The sequence below is a fragment of the Vidua macroura genome, chromosome 3 (assembly GCF_024509145.1).
Source record: "Vidua macroura isolate BioBank_ID:100142 chromosome 3, ASM2450914v1, whole genome shotgun sequence".
NCBI classification, from domain to species: Eukaryota; Metazoa; Chordata; class Aves; order Passeriformes; family Viduidae; genus Vidua; species Vidua macroura.
In genome coordinates, this window is record NC_071573.1 from 495908 (window position 1) to 523603 (window position 27696).

Here is a 27696-nt window from a genome sequence, read left to right on the forward strand (position 1 = left end):
GTCAGTGACTGATTGCTCTCCAGCCTCGGGATCAGCCCTCGTGCAGGGGGCTGGCACTGCTGGATCTGGGTAAGCACTTGGGAGCTGCTGTGCCTTCTGCAGCGACTGCCCTGCTCTGATCTGGGGAGCAGGAGTGGGGGAAACAGGCTGCAAGGTGAAGCTGGAGAGATCTGGGGGGAAAGCAGGTTTGTCTCTGCAGTGTGTTCCCTTTCGGCTCTGCATCCCCTGCAGGCTGCAGCTCCCAAACAGCACCTCTCTGTGCCTTTGGGCTTTGGGCCCAAATTCCCATGGGCTGGGGCCCGTCCTGGGAGCCGTGTCCCTGTTTGCAGTCTGAGCAGCAGGAGCCCAGCCATGGTTGTTCTGCGCTGCTTTCCCCGCGGGGACTGAGGGGGCTTTCTCTGGCCAGGCCCGTGGAGCCCAGGCAGCCACAGGATGGCCCTTCCTCCCTGAGCTGTTCCCAGCTGTGCAGGGACAGAAAGCTGCAGTGTCTGCTCCTGGCAGAGCAGTGCCAGCGCTGTGCTGCTGTGTCTGGGGGCCAGGGCGATAATGGGCCATTAGCTAACGGGGCATGTGCCCTCTCTGGCCAGGCTGGGTGGTTGAAGCCCTTCATTAAAGACAGGCATTGACTGGCCGCTCTGGCTTGGCACCCGCGGGTCACAGGGCTGGGAGCACAAGGTTTCTGATGCAAAGGGACCCATCGGAGTGCAGCTTCCTGATTCTGAGCAAAGCAAACTGGCCTGGATTCTGCGGGGGCTTCTAGCCTGTCTTTCAGTCAACTGGGGCCTCACCCAAGTGTGTAATGATCCTCATAAACAGCTCCTCCTTGCCCAGGTGTCTGCAGTACTGATCTCTGTCCGAAGTCCAGGTGGAGATAAGGAAACCAGTGTGACACGCCGGGAGTGGTGCTGCCTGACAAACAGGCAGCTCCTAGCCAAGATCCAGCTGATAGCTGGTGCCTCCAGGCTGCAGGCATCTCTTTATCTAGCCCAGGTGATGCTGTGGTCACTTCTGCCTGAGATTTCCTTCCTTGGTCAGAAAATGGAGCAGAAGACACTGCAAAAGAGGAAGGATGTCAGACCTGTAAGGTAGGAGAGCATTTCCCACAATCTGAAAGCCCTTGGATCAGAGACTTGGGTTCAAAGTCCCAGAATCTTAGTCCTAGAACTGAGTGATAAGAGGTGGCACTTTGGGCCTTGGCTGGGTGTGGTGCTATAGCTTCAGGCAGCTGGAGAGCTTTCAGGATTCTCACAAGAAGTCCCAAAGTGAATTGATCTTTATGCTCCAGAACTAACAGCAACTCAGTCCTCAGAGCTACAGTGCTGTGGGTTTACACACATTGTGGGGTTTGCTGGCCAAACTTCCCCTCAGGGTTGTTTTTCCTGCTTTTTGAGGGGATGAAACTTGTGACTGTTTTTAAGTTTTCTCCCAGACCTTCTAAAAAGGCAAGACAAGCAGGGAGAGACAACATGATGAATGCTTCCTATAACTTGGCTGGTTGCTGGTGGAAGAAATCACTTCCTAACAGGGGCACATGAATAAATAGGTGAAGGAGTTCGGGTGAGGGAGGCAGCTCAGTCACACAAGCTCAGCAGGACTCGCTCAGGTAATGTGAACATTTTGAAGTACACATGCAGGCAATGGTTTCCCAAGCCATTTTTGTCCATTTGGCCTGTGAGAAGATGAGAACAGGAAATGGAGACTGATAATTCAGGCCTAAGTGTAAACAGCAGGCAGTGTAAATGTAATTTACAAGAAAGGTTAAATTTGAGTGTCTTCAGCTGTGCCTTGATAAGCCCAGGTACCCAGGCTGAAAGGTAATTGCCGGCATGGCTGAATCAGCAGAAGGATCCAGTGTTCTTATTCCAAGTCACTCCAGCTGAGCAACTGCTTGATCTTTATCAATAAAGGTAGCTGCCTGCAGTGCTGGGGCTGCTCTGAGTCATGGGCACCAATGCCCATGCTCTGAGACAAGCACCAAGCCTCTCCTGTAGGAAAGGAGGTGACTCTGGGTGGGCACAGGGCAAAATCCCACCAGCTGTGGGGAAAGCAGGGGCTGGCCAGGCCTCAGCTCCGTGTGCTCTTGGGCAAGCTGTGGCTTTCTCCTGGCCCCTCAGGATGTCCTTCTCCTTCCATCAAGGTGCCAAGGGAATTAAAACATGGCAACAGTACCATTCCAGGGGTAAAAAAGTCTGATAAACGTCTTTCCCCAAAAAGAGTTCTTTTATTTCAGCTTTGCTTCACAAGACTAGTCCTTCTCTCTCTTCCTAAAACAGCCAGCTCGGTGTTGTGTGCCAGAAGGGCATCGTGTGCCCCGGGGCTGGGGACACTGGACCTGCTCTGGAGCCTTTGGAGCCCCCCTGGAGCCAACCTGCTCCGTGGTGCACTTGGAACACCGCCTGCCCTTCCTGCACTGGCTGTTCTGGGGCCTGTTACTGCTTCTGTGGGCAGGCCTGGCTATCTGCTGTCTGTGCACAGCAGCTCACAATAAAGGCAAGAATTGTTGCAAAAGCATAAAAACTGCAAAACCAAAGGACCCGCGTCACTTCCCGGCACCTGCGGCGGCTGGCCCGTCCTCCCCGTGGCTCCTGGGGTGAGAGCCACCCTGCCATGCTCAACAGCCCCTCCAGCCTGTGGGTTGGGTGGGGGTTTTGTGCAGTCCTGACACGATGCAGGCGTTCCCTCGCCTTTGGGGAGCTTCCATCCAACAGGCCAGGCGTGCTGGGCTGGGGCAAGTGGCAGTGCTGACAGGCTGGGGTCACCAGTGGCCCTGGATTCACGCGTTCCTCTGCGTGTGCCACAAAGGCCAGGAAGGTAATCCACAGGCTAACCCTGGCTGTGGGGCAAAGGTCTGCTTCCTGAGTTTGTCCCTCCAGGATGGGGAGAGCAGCCCCTCTGCCACCTGTGCTGGGGCCCGGAGTGGGGGCACACACACAAGGGTGGCTCTCAGCTCCCCCTTTTCTTGGCCCTTTTTCTTACCTGGTCCCAGCTGAGGCACACAGTCCTCCCCCACCTTTCATCATGGCCCCAAAAGCCACAGTGTTGGGGAGGGACAGGATGTCCCAGTCCTGTGGAGTCTCAGGTGTGCAGTTCAGGGGTTGGTCACACACTGGCCTTCCCCAGGAACAAAATGGAAGCAGCTCTGCCCCTCATCCTCCTTCCTGGCCTTGGCTCTTTGCAGGGGCCTTTTCCTGCCCTCTCTCAAAGTCTGCTGATGCCAGCACTGGGCTCAGCAGCTTTATTGTGAGGAGACAGGCACCAAGCTGTCACGTGCCTCTGCCATTTCCTAAGAAACCAGCTTGAAAATAAAAAAGAAAGGGGAAAAAACCCAATAAAATAAAATTTAAAAAAAATGAAAAAAAAAATAAAAAGGAAAGCAACAAGAAGGGAGAGCAGAGGGCTAAAGAGCCTGACAGTAACCAAGGGCCAACACCACCACACAGCACCCACAGGGACAGATTACAGGGGAGCATTAAGATTTAAAGCAAGTAGGAGGAATGGTCCCTGTCCCCACCATGCCCCTACTGCCATGGCAAAAGTGTCAACCCCTCTGCCAAACCCCACACAGGGAGGCCAGCTCTGGACCATCAGTGGGAAAACACAGTGGGAACAAATAGTTTCTCTCCTTTGTGTGTAGTGAATAAAAACCAGGGGATGGCTTCTGTGAAGCAGTGACCCCAAAGCCCTACCTGGCTTGCAAACTCAAAAAACACAAACTAACCTCCAAGAAAAATAAAGCAAGGACAAGCTCTCTTCACTACATCATTTTAATTGCATCGACAGCCAGAAATACACGTGCCAAGAGCCACCCGTCCAAGAGGGCATCCTTCCATGGTGGGTCTTACTGTCACACTCCTTTCACTCAAAAAAAAAAAAAAAAAAAAGAAAAAAAAAAAAAAAGAAAAAAAAAAGAAAATAAAAGAAAAAAAATAAGGAAAAAAATATAATTATAATTGCACTGGTTGACGTACAAGCACAGTCTTCCCTTTTCACACACTGGTGGGTTCTGCTGGAACAGGAGGGTGAAGCCCCAGCACGTGCCCAGCGTGGCCACAGCAGCTCCCCAGGAAACGAAGAGTTGTACAAAACAGAACGAAGATTTTCTTACAAACTGCAGTGTTTACTGGTTGGTTTTTTGGATTTTTTTTTTTGTATGTTTTCTTGTAAGTTTCAAAACTAGGTTTTGGGTCACTAATGGCTTGTATCTTTTATCTACAGTAAATTTAGCATAAATTTTTATTTTTAGGAATGTGTAAGGCATTTTGGTAAGTTAACTGTAAGGTCCAGGGTGAAGACTCATCAAACTGAAGTCCCTTCCTTTGAGCTGTCCTCTTTCCCCTGGAGAACAAAAAAAGAAGTGGGTTACTCAGCTGGGCCTCACCCTTAGTGATGCTCATGGCAGCTCAAGGCCCAAAGCATTTCACAGATGGGCCAGGTCCTGCCTGTGGGGCAGGGAGGACCTTGACCACCATCTCGTGTGGGCTCAGCGTTTCCCAAAAGCCACCCAAATGGCTTCTGGCAGCAAGGACCACCTTGCCCCCACTGTTAAACCCCTGCCGACCCCTGCCAGCTGCACACTGCCCCAGGGCCTCCACCAGCACCAAGGGGAGGGACATGGCCACCACCAGTACCATTTCCTGAAGCTGTTCTTTCAACTTCTTCACCATTTCTCTCTCTTTGGCCAGTTGGTCCTGGGAAACCTTCAGTAGCTCCTGTAGTTTGGTTGCTGCCTGGCCCAAGTCCTTTGTTAATTTTTTTTCTTTTTCAAGCCTTTCCTACATGGCAGTCAAGAGAAGGCACCTGCCTGAGCCTCCCTTTGCAACCTGGTGACCTTCCCCCCTTCAAAACGCCTCAGGCCACCTCGGGTCTGCACCAAGCTGTCTCAGTGACCACAGGCCAGGGGAACACTCAGTCCCCCCCTCAACAGGGAGAACAGGCACCCCCCAAAGCTCTCTCTGGCTCCCTGGAGATGCCGTGGGCTAGGACTGGATGGTTTCCCAGTGTGTGAAAAGCCCAGCCTGTGAGTGTTTGCTCAGGGCATCACACTGATCTCGGCCTGCAAGGATGCAGTGGCTGTGGCCCTGCTGTCCTTCAGCCACGCTGGAGCTCTGAGCCCTCTCCTGCAGGGTAACCATGGGATGGGCCTCGCTCCTCAGAAATGATAAATCGTGCTCGTGGTCCTGCTCGCACGTGACTTTTGCTGTCGTGGCACAGCCAACTCACCTTGAGATGCTGGGCCTCCTCCTTGTCTGAAGCTGCTGCATGTTCAGCCAGTCTCAGCTTTTCCAGCTCTGCTTGCAAGCTGCGTGCTAAGCTCTGGGCCTGGAAAGGGACACGCTCGGTGAGCACAGAAGCCAACAGTGCCAGCATCTCCCACACATCCTGCTCCAGCCATCCCCGAGTGCCCGCTGGGTGTGTCCTGCTGAGGAGCTGGGTGGTGCAGACACACAGGGCACTGCTTCCACCAGGGAGATGGCACTTCTCACTTGGAGCAGCAGGAAACCCAGCTCCAGCCCGTCACCCTCCAAGGAAAAGGCTGGCACAAGACAGGGGGGAACTGGGAGAGCTGAATTTGGGGGGCCAGTGATGCCACATGGCTTTAGCACAGCTGCTGTAAGAAGTTCTTCAGATGTGGGAGGGAACGCCTCACAGTGATGTCTGAGGTGTGGGCAGTGATGGGGAAAAGCCTTCAGATTAATTAATTCCTGGGCTTCATTAGCAGCCAAGAATCCAGGAAGGCTTTGCAAACCCTGGTGTCCTCCTCGCCCACACCCACCTCCTCCAGCTCCCGTGCCAGCTTTTGCCGCAGCATTTGCTCCTTCTCTGCCAGCGTTTCGTTCTGCTCCAGCTGGGTTTTCAACTGTGTTGAGAAGAGGGGAAAACACCCAGAAATAAAATTTTAAAAAGATTCAAGAAATGAGCTAGCAGGGACATCATCAAGAGAGCTGGGCTGGACAGAAGAAATAAAACCAGAAGCTTTCCCCACAGCTCCAAAGGGCAACAGGTACAAGCATCCCCCCTCTGCAGGGATGCCAGGGCTCACCCCCAGACTGGGGTGACCCCGGGAGGTGGAAAAGTCTCCTCCAGCCCGGGTCTTCAAAGAAAGACTCAGCAGTCTTCAGTCACCCGGTCTCAAGGCAGTTTATTGTATGTTATCTAAAAGATTTTCTTCCTGAACTGCTGTGGTTCTTTCAGCAGGTCAGACAGAGGCACACACACACACTGACACTGTCTCAGACTCCTTCCCTCTCTGCATCTGACCCTTTCTGCCTGCCCCAGGGGCTGGTGCCATCTTTTATATCACACATTACCTATTAAATGTTTATAGTTTTTCCCCAATGCCTATCACCTATATTGAACAGTGACTTTCTACTCTAAACCAATCTGTGAGTGCCAACATCAACCAAGAACATGGGGGATAGGAAGGAGAAAGAAGGAGGACAGGGCACGCCCCAATCCCTCCATCTCAGAACCTCTGACCCCCATGTACAAAACTCAGACCCCTCTGTACAAGGCCTAAAACCCCCCTGTACAGCACTCAAAGATTCTTCCTTTCACTTTGTGACTACTTCTACTATAATATCTAAACTTTTGTGATTTCTTGTTCTTCCTGCAAGGTTGGTAAATTGTTCCATGGATCAGATTCAAAGCCACAGGGGTTTCTGGCTGCCTGCCAGGGTCTCAGAGGCTTCTGACCTGGGCCTGGAACATCCAAGAGTGTCTGAAGGACACTTTGGGTTCCGACACAGGGAGATTGCTGATGCCAAGCCTGGGGCCTGCCTTAGCACTGCCCAATTCTGCTTGCTCCTCAGGCAGCACCAGCTGGGATGTGGGACGAGAGGCATGCCATAGAGCAAGATGTGCCTGGCAGGCCCCCATGACTGGGAGAAGGCTCCACAGTTAACAGGATTGAAGGAGAAAGAGCACTGCCTCTGGTGAGAGGTGTCAGCCTGGAAGGGAACAGCTGCTGCTAATGCCCTCAGCCCAGCTGCAGCAGGGTTTATGGAGCCTCTGTAATCCTAATCCTCCCTGGCTGGGAAGGGATCCTGGCACAGCTCTGTCAGGGTGTTGTCCCCTTCCTCTGAGGAGACTCTGAACCCCACAGGTCACTGTCACATGGCAGTGCTGGCCCAAGGGCTCTCAGCATGTCCTGCCTGCATCACCCAAAGCTTGCCAGAGGGCTCCCAAGGGGAACAGCCTGGTGAAATCAACTGCTACGTTCCCTGTGGGAACAGGACACATGGTTAATGGGGGGGTGCTGGGCTGGCTGCCCCCCAAAGCAGGATGGAACACAACAACACAGCTGTGACAGCCCTGAGCAGAGCTGTGTGCAGTTCTCCATGCGCCGAGAGATGGTGACACAGGACGTGGGACGTGGCTAAGGGTCAGAGCCTTCCCAGGAGTGGCCTCCCCACCGTCCCCTCGAGGGCTGCAGGCTCACTTGGCTCAGCTTGTAACCCCACTACTTCTCCCTCCTGTACGTGGCTCTTTGCCTCACTCAGCTGCTGCCTGACCTGAGGGATGAGCAGCAAGCCTGGCTCAGTGACACATCCCTGTGCCACAGCCCTCACACGAGCCACAGGGGCCTACAGACAAAGCCTGCCAGCTCTTTGGCTTGCACACCAGCTGGAATGCTTGGAAAACCACCTCAGTGTCTGCCAGAGCAGCAGAGTGGTATCTGACCTGGGAGCTGCAGGCTCAACAGCTCCCAGGGGTGCAGAGCAAATGATTCTACCTCATCTGGAGGGAGGAAGGGAGGGAGGGAAGGAGGGAGGGAGGGAGGGAGGGAGGGAGGGATGGATGGATGATGGATGGATGATGGATGGATGGATGGATGGGGGATGGATGGATGATGGATGGATGATGGATGGATGATGGATGGATGGATGGATGGATGGATGGATGGATGGATGGATGGATGGATGATGGATGGATGGATTGATGGATGGATGGATGGATGGATGGATGGATGGATGGATGGATGGATGGATGGATGGATACCCAAACCCCTGCCCCAGAGTGTTGTTGTGGTGACAAGTGCCCAGTGGTGGGGCAGCTGGGTTTTTTTGCTACACACCACTTGAGCAAGCCTTGCTGCTCTCCCTTCCTTCCCACCCCACCACAGGAGGAAAGACAGGCAAATAAAAATCTCCTCCTGGGTCCCAGCAGTCGGCTCTGACCGTGAGGAGCCCAGCAGCACCAGGTCAGCCCGTGCAATGGCTGTGCCTTCCTGCCCTCCCCCAGCCCACAGGAAGGGTGCTGGCCCCACAGCTGCTTTGCAAGCCAGCCCCAAGGACCCAGCAGAGCATCTCCCAGGGTCCCTCCTTACCAGGGCCAGCTCCTTGCTCTGCTTCTGTGTTTCAGTCTTTGCTGCCTCCAGCTGCTCCTGGGACTCTGACAAGAGCTGCCTCAGCTGCCAAGGAGGAAAAGAAAGGAAAAAAAAAAAAAAAACAACTCCTTTTATGCACTTGGTTTATGAACTCTTTGGCCCAAGGAAGTTTTTTTATGATGCAACATCTTCCCAAAGAGGTCTTGGTGTCATCACATGCTGACCTGCCTGCTGATGCCTGCTGAAGCAAATACAGCCATGGGACAGGTCTGTCTCACCTGAGCCACAGAAACCACACAGGCTACCTAGGAGCAGCAGACAGCACCTCCATGACCCATCACCTTGCCCATGACTCTTAGCTTTAGGAGTCTACAACCCAGACTGGAGCAATCTCCATCTGTTTTCCTCTTTCTTTGCAAAGCTGCAGATCCCTGGGGCACTTCCCAGATGCCCAGGATACTCCTCAAATCCTCAAAACATGCATGGGTGGGGAGTCAGGGTTAGAAAAAGCTGAAGAAGGCAGCAGCCTCCACACTCACAGCTTCAACTTCTTTTGTGTAGTTCTGGCGCTCGGAGCTGGCTGTCTCCAAGTGATTTTCCAGTTGTGTTTCCAGAAGAGAGGTGTACTCCTTTAGCTGCATTAAAAGAGAGGAAAGCAGGAGGCGGTTGATTGCTTGAGGTCCAATATATCCCAAACATCCTATGGCTAAAGTCTGCCCTCCCCAAAAACCTCACCTGATCCGTGCTCTGCAGATCTGCTTTCAACTTCTCCACCATGCCTTCCAAGGATTTCAGCTGCAGGTGTGACTGAAGCAGAAAGGATCAGAGAAGGACACTGAGCACCTCTGGCTCAATCAAAAACTGGCTGCTGTTTGACTCCCACCTTTCCCACTTCATCCTGTACCCATCCAAAGGTAGGATGGAGCTCTCCTTTCCCAGGGAGGACAAGTCTAACATACACAGGCCATAAATGGTGGAGAGCAAGGCAACAGCTGTTGCCTGCAGCATTTCAGGTGGCTGCAGTTGGGTTTCAACACCCGAGAAACCAGCACCAGACTCAGCACAAGCTTCCTGCTGAAAGCACTTTTTGGTCTGGAAGCAGCAGTTTTCCAGTGAGGTGGCAAGGACTTCATTGTAAAGGGAGGCCAAGCTGCCAGAAAAAGCACTTAAACCCAGGCTGGTTTTTGAAGAGGACTCTACAGATGCTGAAGTTTTTGGAAAGGAGGAATTCACCCCCTCTCCACTAAGAGGCAGGATTGCTCTGGGAGCTGCCCTGGGCACCAGATGTTCTTCCCATCACGAACACCACCAGTGGCCACGTCACCCTGTGCAATCCCACACCAGCCCTCAGCAGTGAGCCAGCAGTGGGCTGAGAAATCAAACATCTCTTGTACAACAGCTTCCCCCACCTCCCTGCAGTCCCAGTTAACTCCAAAACCCCACGTGATGGATGGGGAGCAGCCAGGCCATGGAAAACAGCTCAATCGCAGCTCTGCATTCAGGAGGGAAGATTCTACATGAGGTGGGCTTTTTGTCAGCTGGCTTGGTGACAGGAGGGGTAGATTTGGGAAGAAAAGGAAGCTCCTGTGTGTCGGTGTTCACAGCTGGCAGGAACGCTGAGGGACACCAACCAATTTATAGCCAAGAGATTCCCCTTCTCCTGAAGTCCAGCTCCAGGAGCACCAAACCCAGCTGGGTCAGCAACACGCACCTTTTGGAGCTCCTCTTCAGAGGCTGTGAGCTTTGCCTTCCACACCTGCTCCTCCTCCTCCACGCTCTTCTGCAGGTTTCGCAGCATCCCTTCCTGTGGGCAGAGCCTCAGCTGAGCCCCAGCCTCCCTCAGCCCCCACCAGCTGAGCAGGGCAAGGGCTGGAAGCCTCGGCACACGCAAAGCCTCTCCAAGGATTTGGGCCAATCAACAGGTGACAGAATTAGGATCAGGTGGGGCTGGGGGCTCCTCATCCCTACTCTGGCTCAACCACCCCGGTCATCAGAGACCCTGCTGTGTCTCACCCCATCACCACCAGCAAGGTTTCCAACACAGGCTGAAGAAGAGCTCTAGAAATTCTCCTTTATCCTGTTCCTCTGTCTCATTGACAAATACTCTACCACACAGCAGCTCCCCCAGCGCACCAAGGGATGCCCACCCTGAGCTCATGGGCAGCCTGGGCTGACAGGAGACCTCTCCAGAGGGGTTTCCAGTGGGAAGCCAACACAGTGCAAAGAGCAGGAACTTACGGTCTCTGCGAGGATCGTTCTGTACTGCTCACACTCTGCTTGTAAAGTGCTTTGCGCTTCCTCTGCCTCTTTTAATTTAAGAGCTGAATCCTAAAAGGAGAGGGAAAGGAAGGAGAGTTGAGAAGAAGACACGTGACCCTCCAGCACACCCTCACCCCTCCACTTTCCAGCCATCACTTACGGGTGGCTCTGCTGTGACCATCTGCTGCTTTAGCACACCCACGGTCTTCTCCTTAAACTCCTGTAGCCACATGTCATAATCCTGAGTTCGGAAAAAAGAGAACAAGAAAGAAGGAGGATGCTGAGACCTCTCTCCTTGCCACGTGGGGAGGCTCTGGGGAGGTCTGAGGAAGGCTGTCCCACCTGCTGTGAGGACACGGTGACTCCCGGGAGGGCGGAGAGCAGCGTCTGCTGCGTTCGCGTCTGGAGCGCGTCCAGCTGTTGGGCCAGCTCCTCCTGAAAGAGAGACAAACTGCAATGGATGGGGGCCTTGGGCACCTGCTGGCCAGGCTGACAACACTGGTCCTGCTTTTCTGTGCCTACGGGCTGGGGAAACCAGCCAACACAGAAAACTGCTGGTGCTGGGAACCACAAAAACGTCACTTCCAGTTCAACCATGTCCCCAGTTCCCCAACCATGACCAGTACCAGGGATGCACTGCCCTCAAGAAAAATTTTGGAGAAGCTTGCAGAAGAGTTGGGCCAGCACTGTTCCTAAGCAGGCAGGCAACCCAGGGCAGGCCTCCCCGGTGGCTTGGGGAAGCTGAATGTTTCCCTTCCAACAGCAGGGAAATGCCAGGCTCACCTTTGCCTTTGTAGCAGCGAGCAGTTTTTCCTCACACGCCTTCTCCACCGTGGTCAGCGCTTCCATTGCCTTCCAGTTCTTTTCCCGAAGGTCCTGTGGAGACCACACAGACAGGGCAATAAGCCACATGCCATGCCAAGGGCCACAAAGCTGCTTGCTGGCACTGCAGGGGATTTCAAAGCCTCTGCTTAGGGAACTGGGTTTGGTCAGGAGTCTTCCATCCCATGCGCACAGGCATTCCTTTCTCCCCTGGCTTTCCAGGGGCTCCACACCCCACATTGTTCTGGCAGTGCCCTGGATGGGACAGGAGCTCCAGAAGCAAGCTCAGGATGCCTGCAGGGGACACAGGCCAAGTGCAGGGATGCAAGGTGGCCTCCACACAAGTGACACCGCCTTGCAGTAGAGGGATAAGGAGCAAAGGAGCAGGAAGGTGTGAAGGAGCCTTCTCAGAGATTGCCTCGGCCCTACCAAGGCAGGATCTCTCTGGCTTACCAGGTCCTAAACCTTGCAAGAGGACAAGGGACAGACGTGTCACCTCAGGCAGCCCACCAGCTGCACAGCCTGCCAGGGGTATTCCTGCTCTCTGGCAGATGAGGCAATGCCTGCAGGGCTCTGTGGGGCTGCAAGAGCCTCTGGCCACACCCTGGAGCCACCAGGAGGTGACCAAGATGAGCTGTCTGACACACACTTACGTTGTTTTTCGCCTTCTGTTGCTCCACTGCCTCCCGCAGCTGTGTGGCTTCCCTTTCCAAGGCTGAGAGCTGGTTTGTCTTCTCCTGGAGTCTGGAAGGGCAGGATGCAGGAGTGAGCCTGAGCAGTCACCTCCCTCACGGGCAGCAAGCTCCCGAGATGGAGACACAGCCCTTCCTATCCTGGTCTGCTCTGGGATCTACACACAGCAGGAGGAAGAGGGAGCAGGACTGAAAACCACAGCCATGGTAATACTGGAGTGGGATCTGGTCTTCTACCCCCTTACCAGCAATAAAAAGCAATCACTTTACTGGCTGGCTGTACACACACAAAAAGAGGAAGAAGCAACCCAACACAAAGGCCAGGAATTCTGGCTTGCACAACTGGGGCTGCTCCTGTCCGTGGCTCATTAGGCTGAGAGAGCCCACAGCTCTGCATTTTGAATGTATCATCCCACTATCTTGAGTAACCCTCAATCAGGGCTGCCAACCAGACAGCAAAGAGCTGCAGGTTCCCTCCACAGCCTCATATCCCCCATCTGCACTGAAGGGACCCTCAGTCTGAGCAAACCAAGGTTCAGGTCTTTGAGAAGAAATACACACGTCTCTTGGGGTCTCAGGACAGCTCAACAGTGCTTTCCTTTAGAGGGATGCTGGATGCTTGCTGGCAGTGGGGGCATCTGAGAAATCTTCCCCCACGCAGAGCCTGGGCCTTCTTGGAGGTGCCCAGCACATGGACAAGGAACAACAGGCAGGACTCATGACTTGGGAAACTCCAGTTAAATGCCAGGAAACCCTTCTTTCTGTGCTGGGGGGTGGGGGAAGAGGTTATCTAACACTGGAATAGGGACACAGAGTGGTGGTGAATCTCCATCCCTGGAGATACCTGAAAACATCTTAAAAAAAACTTCCTCTGGCTGGCCCAGCCTTGAGCAGGGACTTGGACCAGAGACACCCCACACCCAGCACCAACACCAGCAGAACCTCCTGTGTTGTAGGAGTGGCCAGGCTCCATGTGCCTGCCTGCAATTCAGTCCTCCTTCAGAATGGACTGGCTGTTGTATGGGGCCAGCACCAGAGCCAAATAATATTTTACACAGCACTGTTGGCCAGGATTGACCTTGACTCCCCAGCTGGGTAGCCCCAAGCCTGCCTGGAAGGCAGGAAGCCCTCAGCCACAGGCTCAGTGCTGGAGGAAGCCTGGGGCACATGGACAGCAAAGTGGAGGTGCCACTGCAAGATGTGCACCTGGACCCACCTTGACTGCAGCTGCTTCATTTCTGCTTCATTGGCTGCCTGGAAGAGAAGAAAGCACTTTGATTACCTGCCCCAGGCATGTGATACAGGTCAGCCCTTTCTGTGGCATCCCAGAGAGGATCCCGGAGCAAAGGTAACTCAGGGATTGTGCAAGCAGCGTCACCCACTCCCCTCCTCCCGCCCCAGCTAAACGAGCACACAACCTGCAGGTCTCTGTCTTTTTCTGCCTCCTGCATCTGGCCTGCCTCCAGCAGAGCTTCGATGGACTTGATCCTCTCCAGAAGCTTTGCATTCTCCGAGCTGGCATCCTGCAGTTTCCCTTTCACGCTGTCCAACTCCAGCAGCTTACTTTTAACCTCTGCCTCGGAGCTCAGCAGCTTGGCCTGCAGCTCTGTTGGAGGGAAGGGTGATAAACACAGTCGGGCAGGTGCAAACAAACCTGGAGACTCCCCACCCTGCTCTGGATCTTAGCCAAAGAAGCCTTGGCCATGGATGCTTTGAGGAGGCACAGAAAGGGCAGGCAGGGATGCAGGCCAGCACAGGAGAGAGGCACAGGAGTGACACCCTGGGGTAGAACCACGGACCAGCCCGTGTCTTGCTCACAACCACACCAGGCAGCCTAACTCATCCCTGGATCTACCCGTCCTGCCCCAATGGCTCCTCCAAGCTCTTTGGAGAGCCTCCAGTCTGCCCTACAGCTCTCCCCATGCTGATGCCAGTTCCTCACCAGCAATGCTCTGCTGCTGCCCTTTGGTCTTTTCTGCGTCTGCCAACAGGCTCTTGTAGCTGCTCTGGGTCTTGCGGAGCTCGTCGCTGACCTCATCCAGCCTCTTCTGCAGCATCACCTCTGCCTCCCGTTGGTAAGCCTGCAGGGCAGGAAGAGAAGGCTTCCTGGAGCACGACAGACACCCCAGCCAGTTTGAAGCAAAGCTTCATGTGTCACATAATCTTATTTTTAAGCTGTGTTTCAGGGTATTAAAGTCGTCCCCCCGCCAAGCTCCCCCTGTGCATGAAGCACCACGCGCTGGGCTCACATCTCATCCCGTGCCAGCCCTCACATTGGGAAGCAGACAATACCCAAATGTCTCAGTCCTGGGCCAATTCCATGGCCAACCTCTCCTCTGGAGAGCTCTGAAAAACCTCCCAGAACCCCGGTTCAAACCACCCCAGCCCAACAGGGAGAGGTGCTGGCACAGGGCTTTGCAGAACAGAGACACCCGACCACGTTTCCACAGGAGGAGGAATTGTCTCTGCAGTTTGGGCCAGGCAATACTTTTTATTTTCCATCATAGAAAGCAGCAAAGAAGAGGCTGGCAAAGCGCAGGCCTTTTGAGGGGGAAGGCAAAGGAAGAGGAGGATGAGTTGCAGCTTTACAAGGGGCACCCTTGCAGAGGGAGAAAAATTGCTTTGCATGGCGGGGACAAGAAGAGGTAAACCAGTAGGCCTGCCTCTGTCCAAGGGATGCTTTCAGCATCACTAGGAAAGCAGAGCTGCTCTGGTTTTTGAGGATTTGACTCAGTATCCTCAGCTCAGAGCTCCAGGTGTTGCTTTGGAACACATTCTCCCTAGCACCTTAAGCACATTCCTGACTTTAGAGTCAGCTAGTGTGATTTATTTAATTAACATTTAAGGTGTGCAGCGAGCTGACAGCCCTGGAGTTCTCCCAAAAGTATGTCTAGGAGCTCCTGCTTTGAGCCAGAGAGGCAGCTCCTGCCTTCACACCAGCTGTGAGCTCACATCACCCTCCTAGCTCCTCACCTGCAAAAGCAGAAGGAGCCAAATGCAGCCCACCAAAAGGAGAGCTACATCCTCAGGCACACAAAAAATTAAGAGCAAGGATATGGAAGGCCATTTGCTCTAGGAACTCCTCTACAAAACTATTTTGGCATGTGCAGATAAAGGTCTCTTCCACCACAGCCCCTTCTTGAAGAGGCCAAAGCAATTCAGAGACATCCCTCACCCTGCCTGCTACACTGGGATTAATGCTCCCAGCACACAGCATAGCAACATCCTAGCAGGATCCCAGCAGGAGCACTGTCACATCCCAAGAAGATGCTCTTCCCTGTGTGAGTACAGCCTGCCTGCCAGCAACACACCCGTGTGCTCAGAGGCTCTGCTTGCGAGGTGTCCTTTCAACACCCCTCAAAACCCCAAACCCAGCCACTCCCTGCTGGCAACCAAAAAAGCCACAAAGTCCATCTCCATCTCCATCTCTCTCCAGGGAGAGAGAGCAACAAGCTTAGAACCCTCTGAGTTTGAGAGAGAGAGCACCTGCAGAAGAATGGCTTCAGCCAGGGCACCCTGTGCGCTGGGCTCTGACGGTGACGCTACACAAGGGCCACAGGGAATGTGACAAGCTAACGGAGGGGAGAGCAACCAGGAAGCCTGCCAGGCAGCTTCCTTCCCAGCCATGGACATTCCTCTCCCTCCTAGCCCTTCCCACGTGCACGGATCCCCTGCCACTGAGCCACCCAGCCCTGCAAGGGGAGGGGGTTTGCCGGCGCCTGCCTGACCTGCAGCTGCTCGATTCGCTTCTCCGAGGCCGTCGCCTTGATCTCCCAGCTCTTCCTCTGCTGCTCCTCTTGCTGCAGCACCTCTGACTTCTCAGACAGCTCCTTCATCAGCTTGCTGCACTCCTGCCTCAACTTGGCCAGCTCAGCGTTTTGCCTGCAGCAACAGGAGCAGGGATACTTCAGCCCACAGGCCAGCCAAGCCTCCCTGGTGCTGGCAGGGGGAAACACATCCTCCTGTGGGCCTGATTCAGGACTTGAAATGGTGAACTTTGTTTGCCTGTTTCTAGGACACTGCTGGTCCTTCAGGGAGGGGGTGGAAAGAGCCAACAAATCACTTTTTAAAAGCCCTGTTTCAATCACAGGAGACATTCCTTTCTTATGAAGTAGAGGACACGTGGATCTGTGTTCCCAGACACAAGAGGAAGCACTACAGCTGGAGTCCACTCTGTAATTATTTGCCTGCTGTTAATCACCAGTCATTTCAGACTGTCTATAAAAAGGAGTGTGAAATTCTTCTACCTAGCTCCTATTTGTTCTGCACCCGCTGGGCTGGGCTCTGTTCTCTGCAGCATCACTCCCATCAAAGAGCTGCCTGCATTTCTTCTCAACTTTGAGAGTAGGAGCTCCCCTATGGGGGAAAAACACCACAGTGCCTTCTGATCCCCTCTGCCCCCTCCACTGCCTGTTGGATATGGCATCTGCATAGGTGACCCCAAAGGAGAGAGGGTTTCCCTGCCCTTTCACTTAGGAAGAACACCCTTGTTTCTCCTGGTGTACCCCCAAAAGCCATTTGGCAAGCTTTTCCTCCCTCATTCCCTCCTCCACCTCCAGCTAGTTGGGGTGTCTGCAGAACTACCTTTGGGAAAGGGGGTGGTCAAGCCAAGGTCTGCCAGAGGGCAGCCCCAGGCTCTGCCCCTCCTTCCAGCCTTACTTGCTTTCCATCTGGCTGGTAGCCTGGTTCAGGGCATCCCTCAGGATGGAGTTCTCCTGCTGCAGGCGAGCCAGCTGCGTGTTGGGGCCGTTCTCCAGCTGTTCCTGCAGGGTCCGGATCTAGAGGAGCCCAACAGGGGTTAATGCCACCACCAGCCCTTCTGCTGCCCTTTTTTCTGTCCCTGTAGAAGCCCAAGAGATGAGCAGGAGGGACTGGCAATGCAAGGAAGTGTCTGCTGATGCTGACAGTCCTCAGGGGTGTGACATCCCATGAAGATGCTCCAACGTGCCTCTTCTCCAAAGACATCTGGACAGAGGGTTGGGGGATATTTTGGGAGTGTGGGGGGTATTAAGTGGGTCTTAGAGGGGTGTAGGGGGACCTGAAGGGGTTTGGGAATGGATCTGGGGGAGTTTAAGGGGTGTTTAGGGGGCCCTTAAAGGGGTTTGGGGGGGAAATTCAGCACCACGGCCCAGGAGCACCACAGGGCCTCGCCCCTCTCGCAGCTCAGCCTTCTCCAGAATGTCACACATGTGCCACCAGCAGCCACCTGGCAGAGGAAGGAGGCAGGTGCAGAGCACAGCCTGGGACTCACCTTGCCCTGCAGCTGCTGGGTCTCGCTGACGTGGTCCTGGTAGCTGGCCTGCATCCGTGCCTGCACGGCCACGATCTCCCGCTCGCGGGCCAGCAGCTGCTCCTTCAGCTTGCCCTCCACGGCCACCGCCTTGGCCCGCTCGGCCGCCAGCTCCTTCCAGGAAAGGAGGCCCCCAGTTAGTCCTCAGAGCACAGGTTTCCCCATTTTAAGAGGATGTGGCCTCCTAGCTCAGCAGACTACAAAGTTTAGCCCTTTCATTGCTGCCCCCACGCCCAGGTACATTTAGCACTTACATTTCCTCCTGCATTTTGTTTTGGGCTCTGTGGCCACTGGATGCCACTGTTGTTCCATGTTGGGCCAGCTAAGAGAAAGGAGTAAGACAGCCTGGAATTTTATTTTCCTCCCTCAGGATAAATAACATCACACAACATTTGGGGCAAAGAAGAAAAATGAAGCAGATGGACTCGACAGCCACAAGTTCAGCATGGCAGGGATCTGTTCTGCCTTCAACACCCAAAAAGACATGGGGGCGGGGGGCTGAGTCAGGGAAGGGCACTGTAATTAGGATCAGGTTCCTTACAAAGGCACCATCTCAGCTCAGGGGAGCTGAAATGAGGCAGGATTTGCTTTTCTCCCTGAAGGAGGAGAAAGCTGCAATCTCTTACAGAAAGGGTTTTCCCCTCCTTCTCCCGTGGCTGCCAATGGGCACTGCCCTGTGGTTCTCTGGGCTGGCACCTCCCCAGACTGGAGCAGGCCCAAGAGAGGAGGGCACAGGGGAATCTCCTCCTCTTTTTGGGAAGAAAACAGCCAGCAGGTGAAGGGTCCAAAGAGCCCCAGCAGGAGGGCTGAGATGTGGGGAGCAGGAGGCACATGGAAAGCCACCCTGAGCAGAGGCCACACCAGAGATGCCAGGAGAGCCAGCCAGGGCTTACCTTGCTCAGCTCCCGCAGTTTGTTCCTGACAGCAGCTGCATCCTCCTGCTCGGCAGAGAGCTGCTTCTCCTTCTCCTCCAGCTGGCGTTTCAGGACGGCAACTGGGTCACCCTTCTGCGTGGCCTGGCAGCACGGGGCGGCACATCAGCGGGGAGCAGCACCTCCAGAGCCATCCCCTGCACCCCACACGCGACATCCTGCCCTCTGCTCCAGGGACAATTCAGCTCTGTTCTCCCAGACGCCCCCAGGGCCAGCCTGCCTGAAACGGGGGTGATTCCCTCCCCTTGCACTTCCTGAGGCTCAGCAGAGCCCTACCGTGTGCCAGGTGTCCTGGATGATTCCAGCTTTCTCCGTCAGGATCTCGATCAGCTGCTGGGCCTCCCCCTCACTGAACACCATGCTGCTGACTGTGGACACGAGTGTCTTGTAGGGCAGGTACAGGGCCCCATCCAAATCCGTGGGTGCTAGGGAGGAGAGAGGAGGGATGGGGACTTCTGGGGACAACAGCAGAAATATTGTACCATCTCAGCTGGCTTCAAGCCCGCAGCTGCCATCTCAAACCATCATCCACCCAGATTTCCAGAGTCACATTTGGTACCTCTCTGAGGCAGAACAGTAAGAGAAGTGCTGGAGATGACACCACACACGTGTCACCTCTGCCTGGCTCAACAGCTGGTCCCAGCACCTGCCAGCACCCTCAACCGAATGGAGAGACCCTCAGCAGGAGCTGGGAGTGCTTTGCCAACGCCAGGGGACTCAGACATGTTGGGCGTCAGAAGCTGGACCACACCAAAATACAGCCTTGCTGAAGGATGTCACTCCACGCAGTGGTGCTGGTGACAGCGAGGTCATCTCCCACCCTTCACCAGCCAAGTTTGTTCCAGCTCTTTGCTAAGGGAGCAACATGGCTCCAACCCTTGCCCTGCAAAGCTGGGAAAGCCAGGGAGCATCAGGGACCACGATGCTGTGGTAGGACCTCAGTGAACATGGTCACGATAGAGGGTGGCAGGCAGGTTTAGGGGTTCCTGCATGCATCTATGGCCCTGTGGGCTCATCTTTCTAGGAAACCACAGAAGGAAAAGCAGTTTGGAGTCCAGTAGCTCCAGAGCCCCTGAAGTCATTAACACCAGTGTCTCTTGAATACAAAGCTTTGCAGCAAGGCCCAAAGAAGAAGGAGGAGGAGGTGCTGCAGGTGCTGGAGCAGAGATTCTCCTCTAGAGAACGGACTCCACGCTGAACAAGGTTCCTCCCAAAGGACTGCAGCCCATGGAAGGCCCCACACTGGAGCAGGGGAAAGGCAGGAGGAGGAAAGGGATGCAGAAGGTGGTTGTAACAAACTGTCCACAGTCCCCATCCTCCTGCACCACTCAGGGATGGGAGGCAGAGGAGTCAGGAGGGAAGGAGTGAAGTTGAGCCTGGGAATAAGGGCGGGGGGGAAGGCATTGTTTTAATTTCTAAAAAAAAAAAAAATCTGTTTCTCATCTATTTTAATGGGGAATAAATTATTTTCCCCAAGTGGAGTCTGTCTGGCCAGTGACAGTAAGTGCTCAGTGATCCCTTTGGCAGGGCAGCACCAAGCCCTGGCAGCAGCCGTGTCTGTCCCCAGCCGGGGCAGCTCCACCCCCGTGTGCCCCCGGGCCCGAGGCTTGGCTCACACTTCACTCAGGCTGGCAACTGCAGGACAGCACACGGCATCCCCTGCTCAGCCCTGCTGCCTGCAGGGACACACCAAGCGGAATTCCGCCCCTCTCCAGGTGGAGTCGCAGGAGGAAAGTACCCCAAGCCATTCCTGTCAGTTTTGCCATCTGTTTCAGCACTGAGGATGTGTCCTTGAACACTCTGAACACCCACTTTTATCTGCCACAGAATAATGTGTTCCTTTGCATTTGAGGAGGAGAGACCACGGCTGCTTGAAACACCTTGGTCGGACTGCAGTTGGCTTCATGGCACAAATCCTACCAGGAGCTTTCCTTTGCAAAATCCCACGGGAGCAGCTAAGACATCACTCTTCACTTTCAGGACATGAAGGATTGGCACTTCACACCCAAGGGAATCTAAGCTGGAGCACCCAAAAACCTCCCAGCTTAACAAATGCTAAAAGGTCACCTCCCAGCCACATTCCCTCAGCTCTTACAGCTCGGATTTAGGGCCGTGCTTTTCACATGGGTGCACACAATAAACCAGTCACCTCCAGTTTCCCCAACACCACCATCCCTGCAATACCCTCCAGGAGCACCTTCTCCAACCATTCCAAACCCCATCACTGTGTGGAGATGGCCTTCAGTAAAATCCTTCCCTCAGAAGAGCAGGTTCAAGGGGTTTAACCCAGCAGCTGCAAATGCCCCACTGAGTGGCAGGCCCTCTTCCAAAATGTGGGTGTGGAAACTGCCAGGCTGCACAGCAGGCTTAGATGTGCTGCAGAAGGGCAGCAAGAAGGGATGGCTTTTAGTTTGGTGGGTTGGAGTTTTTTCTGGTAAAGAAAGAAAGAAATCCATGCACATCACATGACATCTTTGAGAACACCTGAGAGATTTCTGCCATGTGTCCACATGGGAACCCTTCCACAGGTCTGAAAGCATTCACATTTTTAGTGCCTGTAACTATCACTTAATCAAAAATAAATCCCAAACTGTTCCTACTGGTACAATGAGAGGCAAGAATCCAGCAAGAGAGCTGATTTTCCCCTCCCTACACCTTTTTTATACTCTGCAGAGTTCAGGACCACCTGATCTTTTCCATCTCTGAATCAATCAAGTAAGGCACAACTGATGACGGGCCAGTTTTCCCTGTGACAGACCCAAAGTCACCTCCCTCTAATTACGATCAATCCCCTGCAGTATGGAAACTCCATCCATCCTCTCTGCTTGAAGAATCCTTCTTCACCTCCACCAAAGGAGGAGGAAATGCTAGCGGTGACCCAGCTCCACTGAGAAGTGTGGGAGAGCTCCTCTGGACTTTTAACAGTCAGGGTTCTATGGGGAAAACACCTCATCCTGGCTTTCCACCCCGATGTGCAGCACCTTGGCAGCTGTCCCTCTCCCAGGACAGGGACGTGTAGCTCCCACTCACTCCCATCTGCAGAGCACGTACCACAAATCCCAGAGGAACCTGTAACTCTCCAACACCTGTGTGCTGGACCAAGGGGATTCAGGCAGAGGAGTCTGGCCTTACCTGGCTCGCTCTTCTTCTTGGATGCAGCCTTTTTCTTGGCAGGTCCATCATGCTTCTGGTCCTCCTGGGCTGGAAGAGCCTCGGTTTTCTTGACGGTGACCGAGCTGATGACCGGGGCACTTTGCTGAGTGCCAACTGGGGGCACTGCCACAACGGGCACCTCCTTAGGGGCCACCTCCCGGCCGGGAGAACTTTTGGGGACACTGACAGGGGGCGGCGCCAACACCGGGCTAGGAGCAGGCTCTACCTTTGCCACTTTCTTCTCCTTCTTCCTCTTCTCCTTAGGTGATGGAACAGGTTTCTCCTTTTCCTGGGGGACAACTGCCACGGCTGCAATTGGAGTCTCAACGGTTACGGGCTCAGGCACCACAGCAGGCTCAGGAACCACCTCCTTGGGAGGCTCCGTCACTTCCTGAGCAAGCTGCTGCTCTGGGATCTTTCCATTTGGTTTCTCTTCCTTTTTCTTTGCTTTTCCTTTTTTCTCAACTGTTTTTTCTTTCTTCTTTTTCTCTAATTTCTGCTGCTGGGTCTTCTCAAGCTCCTTGCGTTGCTTGGCCAAGGCTTCCTCGTAAGAGGTCTCCTTCATGGAGAAGGTGGACACCAGGAAGATCCCGATGGCCGAGATCACCATGAAGCCTCCGAAGACCATAACACCCAGCGTCTGAGGGTCGTACACATCCATCCTGCCTCACTCTTCTGTGCCTGCAAGACACCAGGACAACAGTTAGGGGCAGGAGGGGAGGAAAGAAATGCAATGGCTTTTCTGAGAAGGGTCTTCACATGGGCATCTGTGCCTTCCAATGGCACCGTGCACTGGGAACACTCCAGATTCACGTGGCTCAGGCTGACCCACCTGCACAACCCCGAGTTTGTGCTCCTCTGCTACACTGCCCATGCACAGGGGTCCAGTTGTACCTCAGTGACTCAATTTCATCTCCACAAGAACCAAAGAGAAGGAATTAAAAAACAGGGATGCAATCAGAGACAGCCACGAGCCACATTCTACGTCCAGTGGGGTGGTTTTGTACGACCTTAAGCCATACCCGCAGCAGTAAGAGAGCCCACTTTCAGACTGCTGGGAGCAGGTTGGCCAATATCTGGGCTTCTCCTGGAGCACCTGGCTTTTTCACTGCCCCCAGATGCATATCCAGGTGTCATCTTTGGGATAAAACATCCCCCTGGGAGGAGAAAGCTTTGCAGCAGCCCTTCCTTCTTGCCTTTCCCAGCTGTACACTGCTGCTGAGCAGCAGCAGAGACCACACCGTGTGCTCTGAGCCCTGGCAAGCAGGGCTCAGCCACCCCTGGGGAAAGATGCTGCTATCTCCACCCCTCTTAATGGCTACTTGAACCTATCCTGGTGTCAAAGCCAATTTTTGCTGGCCCATCCACGTGTTTCATCCACCAGGGCATCACTTCCCCGTGGCTCTGAGGTGGCTCACAGTCCCCCAGCTGTTGGTGTCAGGCAGTTAATCTGGGAAGGGACATTTTCCAGGAGTTGCCATGGCTTCATTGTTACTCAAAAGAGAATTAGCAAAATGCAGAAAGGCCTCAGCTACCAGGAGTTCTCATCCCCACATTTAACTGCTGACATTATCGAATTTCCGCTTTAAGGGGTTGTGGGTCGAGGAGGGAGGGAGGGAGGAAGGGAGGGAGGGACAGGCTGGAAGGGGAGGAGGCAAAAATAAGAATAAAACTAAGGAGATCAGCATCTTTTCAAACCTCAGTGCTTGCAGGGAGACACCTCAGAGGCCCTTCCTTTCTAAGAGCTGGAGCAGCAAACTTGAATCTGCAGCTCAAAGCTGCTCGAGGTGGGGACAGTGCAGTGAAAACTCATTTCCAGCACTAAAGCAGGGGGTGCAGAGCTGGGAGGAGCTGCAAATCTCCCACTGGAGATACCCAATCTGCCTGGGAAAGGATGCTGCAGCCCAGCTCTCCCTGCCTACCTCTCCAAACACCACAGGTAAAGCAGCAGAGAGAGAAGCTGGCAGGCAGGAGGGCTCTCCATGCCAGCTGGAACCAGCCAGCCCTGTCAGGGCCAATTTTCTACCCCAGGGCACCGCTGGAGATCGCAGCTGATACTGCAGGCATCACTTATTACTATTTCACATCTCCCTGGCCATCTTGCACCTGAACGGCCTCAGCCCACTCTATCCCAGCACAGCTGGTGCCAAGTCACGGCCTCCTGACTAGGGAGCATTGCTTTGGGAGGGTCCCCACCAGGACAGACAGGTAATTCCTAACCCACAGTGTGAAAAGGACTGGAATTCCTCTCCCTGTCAGTAAATAAAAACTAGGGCTGGAGAACACATACCCCCGATCTTGTGCCGGGTTTAGGGCTACACCAACGCACCCAGGAGCTGTTTTAGGGCCAGAACAAGGTGACCTCACCCAGCAACCCCAACATATTTGTAAAAATAAGCCCTTCCTGACCTCACAACACCACAGTTTCAAATCTAGATAAAAATCTGCTGCTCCAGCTTGGGGCAAGGGCATCCCCAAGGGCTGACAAGGGGCAAGGGCATCCCCAAGGGCTGACAAATGCACTCCAACCCCATCAGGCAGTACTGCCACCCTCCAAAGCAGCTTGATGGAGCCCACAGGGGATGGGAATGGGGCAAGAAATCCTAATCTCCACTAGGGATGGATGAGAGGACAGAGACAGGGGTGGTGGGGTGGGTGAGATGGCAGTGCTGGATGGGGCACCATGGCACCAGAGCCGTGTGTCTGCCCACTCCTTAGCCCACAGGACTGTGTCCAGAAGCCCTTCCAGAGCCCCATACCCTCTCTCCCTCACAGAGAGCCTCACCCAGCTCTCCATGGGCTGCAGTAAAAGCTGCCTGTACCTTGCCTCCTGCTTTGAAGGCAGGGTGAGATAAGGATGTAAATGAGCACTAAAGTCCTTCCGAGCGAAACAAAAGCACCCCAGCAACCCCCTCCAGACCAAAAGCAATACGGGAACAAAGCAGCCCAGAGCACCGAGGAGCTGTGGACCTGCAAAAGAGCCCTGGCAGCTGCCAGAGCTCCTGAAAGCAGCCGAGATGCTCAGAGAGGCCATCCAAGCTCCCACCCAAGCTCCCACTGCTGGAGCAGGGGGACCCCACGCTGCTCCCAAGGACAGAGGTGCCGGCAGAAGATCCACAGGAGGAGCAAGAGGTGCCAGCCAGGGACTGACCCCTGCCAACCTGGGTCCTGTCCCAGCGCTCGTGCCCCGCAGCCCCAGCGCTGACTGCGAGGAGCGAGTTCTACCTGCAGGGCTCCTCCTGTGCTGGGGACTTGGCAGCACCAGCCCAACAGCTCGTTCAGGGATGAGCCCATCCCTCCAACGGGGCAGAGACAGCCACACGAGCTTAAATCAAGCCAGGCTGGCCTTGGCATTTGGGGGATAAGGAATAGTCTTCCTACGGGAACTTCCTGGTGCACAGATGCCAGGAGCATTTATCCCACAGTGCTAGCACCCAGGAGAGAAGCTCTGCTTTGACATTTCCTGACCTTGCCATGTCTGCCCTTCCAAGGGCTGGAAGTTTGCTCCTGGATTTGCACAGCAAGACACCATGCCCCTCGCAAGCACGTGTGCCCTTTGGCAGGAAAGCCCTCCGTGGTTATCACCTGGACCACGTCGTAGCCAGGACATGGCCAAATAGGGCACCAAAGGTAGTCTCACGTGTTCAGCTTGACAGCCATGCCTGGGAGAGGCTCAAAGACTTCAGGATCCTCCCTCCTGTAGCTTCTGGTCCTCCAGGGGCATCACTCCTATGATGGCATTTTTCCATCTGCCTGGGAGAAGGCTGTGTGCCCAAGAAGTGCGTGAACACCAGCAGTCATCAGAGTCCACGCTCAAAGTATCAAGTTCACATCCAACACTGAGCACATTTACTTCCATGACATTTCTGGAGCATCCTCCACTCCTCTCCCAGCCAAAACAGCAGAAATCATCTAATACCTCCATACACAAACTCCTTTCCCAAAGCAGCTGGTCCAGGTAAAGCCTTTCCCCACCACGAGAGCAGGAATATGGTGAACTTCACTTGGTATTCACTTGGCCTTCTCATGTAAAGGAGCTGGCTGAAATGCTGTGCTCTGACTCTTCCACTCCTGCGGCTTTTTCTTGTTATCCCCCAAGCTTCCCAAATTCCCAGATAACAGCCCAAGAGACCTGACCTCCCTCACCTCCCTGCACATGCAGCCACCTCTGTTTGACCTGAGCAAAAGTCCAACTCGGCTGAAGGAAGCAGAACCAGAAAAGCACTCAGCCTCGCTGGTTTTCCAGCACTAAACAACTTCCAGGATGAACCAACCCAGAGACATGTGACATGACAGCACCAGGGCCACACTCAGTGTCTTGTGGTCACATTTGTCACTGACAGCTGTGGCAAAAACCAGGCTGGAGCCGTGCCACCTGTTCAGCCCGTCCTCCCATACATGAAATCCATGGGAATTGAGCATCTTTAAGACCCAGCCCTCCACCAACCCTTGTTTAAATCACCCAGGCCACACAACGAGCAATGGAAGAGTCAGGTTGTGCAGTAACTACAGACATCTTATTTCTTCCCACAGCCAAAGGAAAACACATGTTATCTCCTCCTGGCGTCAACAGGTGCTGCAGATAGGAAAAGATGCTCTTTTCAGGCAGGACACTGACCCCCTGCAATCCAAGGCTTCCACTTTGCCATGGTGTGAAGGCGGCATCTCAGTTTAGAGCAGTGCAGCAGGGGTTATGAGGGGCCAGAGGGCAGAGAGAGAACTGGGTTCGCACAGGCAGGCTCTGCATAACCCACAGCAATGCCTGCCTGTGAAGCTCCTGCAGCTTCCCTTCCTCTACATATCCCAGCAGCTTAATAAAAAGGAGGGAAAGGGCAAGGACGAGGGAACTGGGAGGCCTGATCAGCAACAGCACTGCCAGCAGATAAAAAAACCATCACCAGATACTTCTCCTGGAGTTTTTCCTCTCCACTTTGTTGCAATAGAGACAAAAATTAAAAACAAACGAGAAAAGCCTGCACGCCGTGAGCAGATCCTGCCCACGTTGCCAGCAGCCTCTGTTTAAATACATTTTCTGTGTAAGTGACTGTGCACTTCCAGCCTCCCAGCAGCATGTGCTACTCCACACAGCAACTCCAGATCAGCCCATCGTCAACAGTTATAGCTCGACTTAATTGAACGTGTCTTAGTGCTCCATTAGCTCTGGCAGCAGCAGCCAGCTGGCTTGTGCTTGCCAGCAGCGCTGCCAGCTCCCTTCCTGAGCCCGGGAGTGAGAAAACAGGCAGAAAATACGTGTATATATAGGAGAAGAGTGTAACAGCACCACAACACAGCTGCAGCTTGACTAAACTCTGCAGCGGCTATTAGAAATTTTCTCTCCCCTCGCTGGCCCGAAGAGGCATTTCAGCGCCGGTTCCCCTCAGCTCCTCCCTGGGGCTCACATCCCGGGTAGCCTCGGCTCCTTCCAGCCATTTCCCGCCGGTGCGGGGCCTCGAGGCAGGCGAGAGCTGGCACTGCGGGCGCGGACACCTCTCGGCGCCGCTCAGCCACGTGTGCAGCACACGCTCCTCCGCCGCACCGCTCCCCCGGCAGGGCGAGGAGCGGAGCCGCGGGGAGGCTGCTCTCCTCCCGGCCGGAGAGAGCCCGCGGGGCGCGGGGGTCTCCGCCCGGGGGGTCGCTGCCTCTGTCCAAAAGCTGCGCGCTGCCGGGGGGCTCCGGGTGCCAGCAGAGTTTCGTGGGGGGGGGGGGGCTTAGTTAAGGAAAGAAACCGGACAGGGGGGCAGCGGCCCGAGCGCCGGGACCGTGTGCGAGCGCGGTTAATCGGATTGGGGATTGTCACCCGGGACGGCGGCGGGGGCAGCGCGGGGCCCGCCGCTCGCCCTGCCCGCACACGCCGCCATTCCGCGCTCGGGGCCATTCATCCGCCCGGCCCCGCCGCCCGGAGCGGACCCCGCGCCGGGACCGCCGCCGCTCCCCGCGGGGCACGGGGGCGGCCCGGCCCGGCCCGGCCCGCTCCGAGCGCCGGGGCCGCGGGCAGCGCCGGCCGGGGGTCCCGCGGGCAGCGCGGGGCGATCGCGGAAGCGGTGCTCGGGGCAGGGGCCGGGGGCAGGGGCCGGGGGCAGGGAGGAAGGGAGGGAAGGAAGGGAAGGAAGGGAGGAAGGGCTGCCGCCGCCCGTACCCACCCGTGCCGGGTCGCGGTCCCTCCTCGCCGCCGCGGCCGTGTGGAGTCGTGGCACTTTCCGCCGCTGTCTCGCCGGGCTCGGC

General features: G+C 54.9%; 1 protein-coding gene across 3 annotated transcripts; it reads right to left on the bottom strand.

Annotated features, from left to right (window-relative positions):
- Positions 1-3750: 3750 nt before the first annotated feature.
- On the bottom strand, positions 3751-27696 carry RRBP1 (ribosome binding protein 1). Of its 3 annotated transcripts, XM_053973370.1 has the most exons (24): positions 27615-27696; positions 21454-22155; positions 18598-18746; positions 18283-18405; positions 17351-17503; positions 16759-16877; positions 15828-15981; positions 14042-14180; positions 13518-13705; positions 13316-13353; positions 12061-12151; positions 11369-11461; positions 10928-11020; positions 10746-10826; positions 10565-10654; positions 10038-10130; positions 9062-9133; positions 8866-8961; positions 8327-8410; positions 7413-7511; positions 5774-5857; positions 5221-5319; positions 4629-4772; positions 3751-4335 (listed from the first exon to the last, which is right to left on the bottom strand). In XM_053973370.1, exons 2-24 carry the CDS (start codon positions 22133-22135, stop codon positions 4297-4299), a joined length of 3003 nt encoding a protein of 1000 aa, XP_053829345.1. In that variant the 5' UTR covers positions 22136-22155; positions 27615-27696; the 3' UTR covers positions 3751-4296. The 3 variants fall into 3 exon arrangements, with proteins under 3 accessions (XP_053829345.1, XP_053829343.1, XP_053829344.1); XM_053973368.1 differs by lacking the exon at positions 7413-7511; XM_053973369.1 differs by lacking the exons at positions 4629-4772; positions 7413-7511.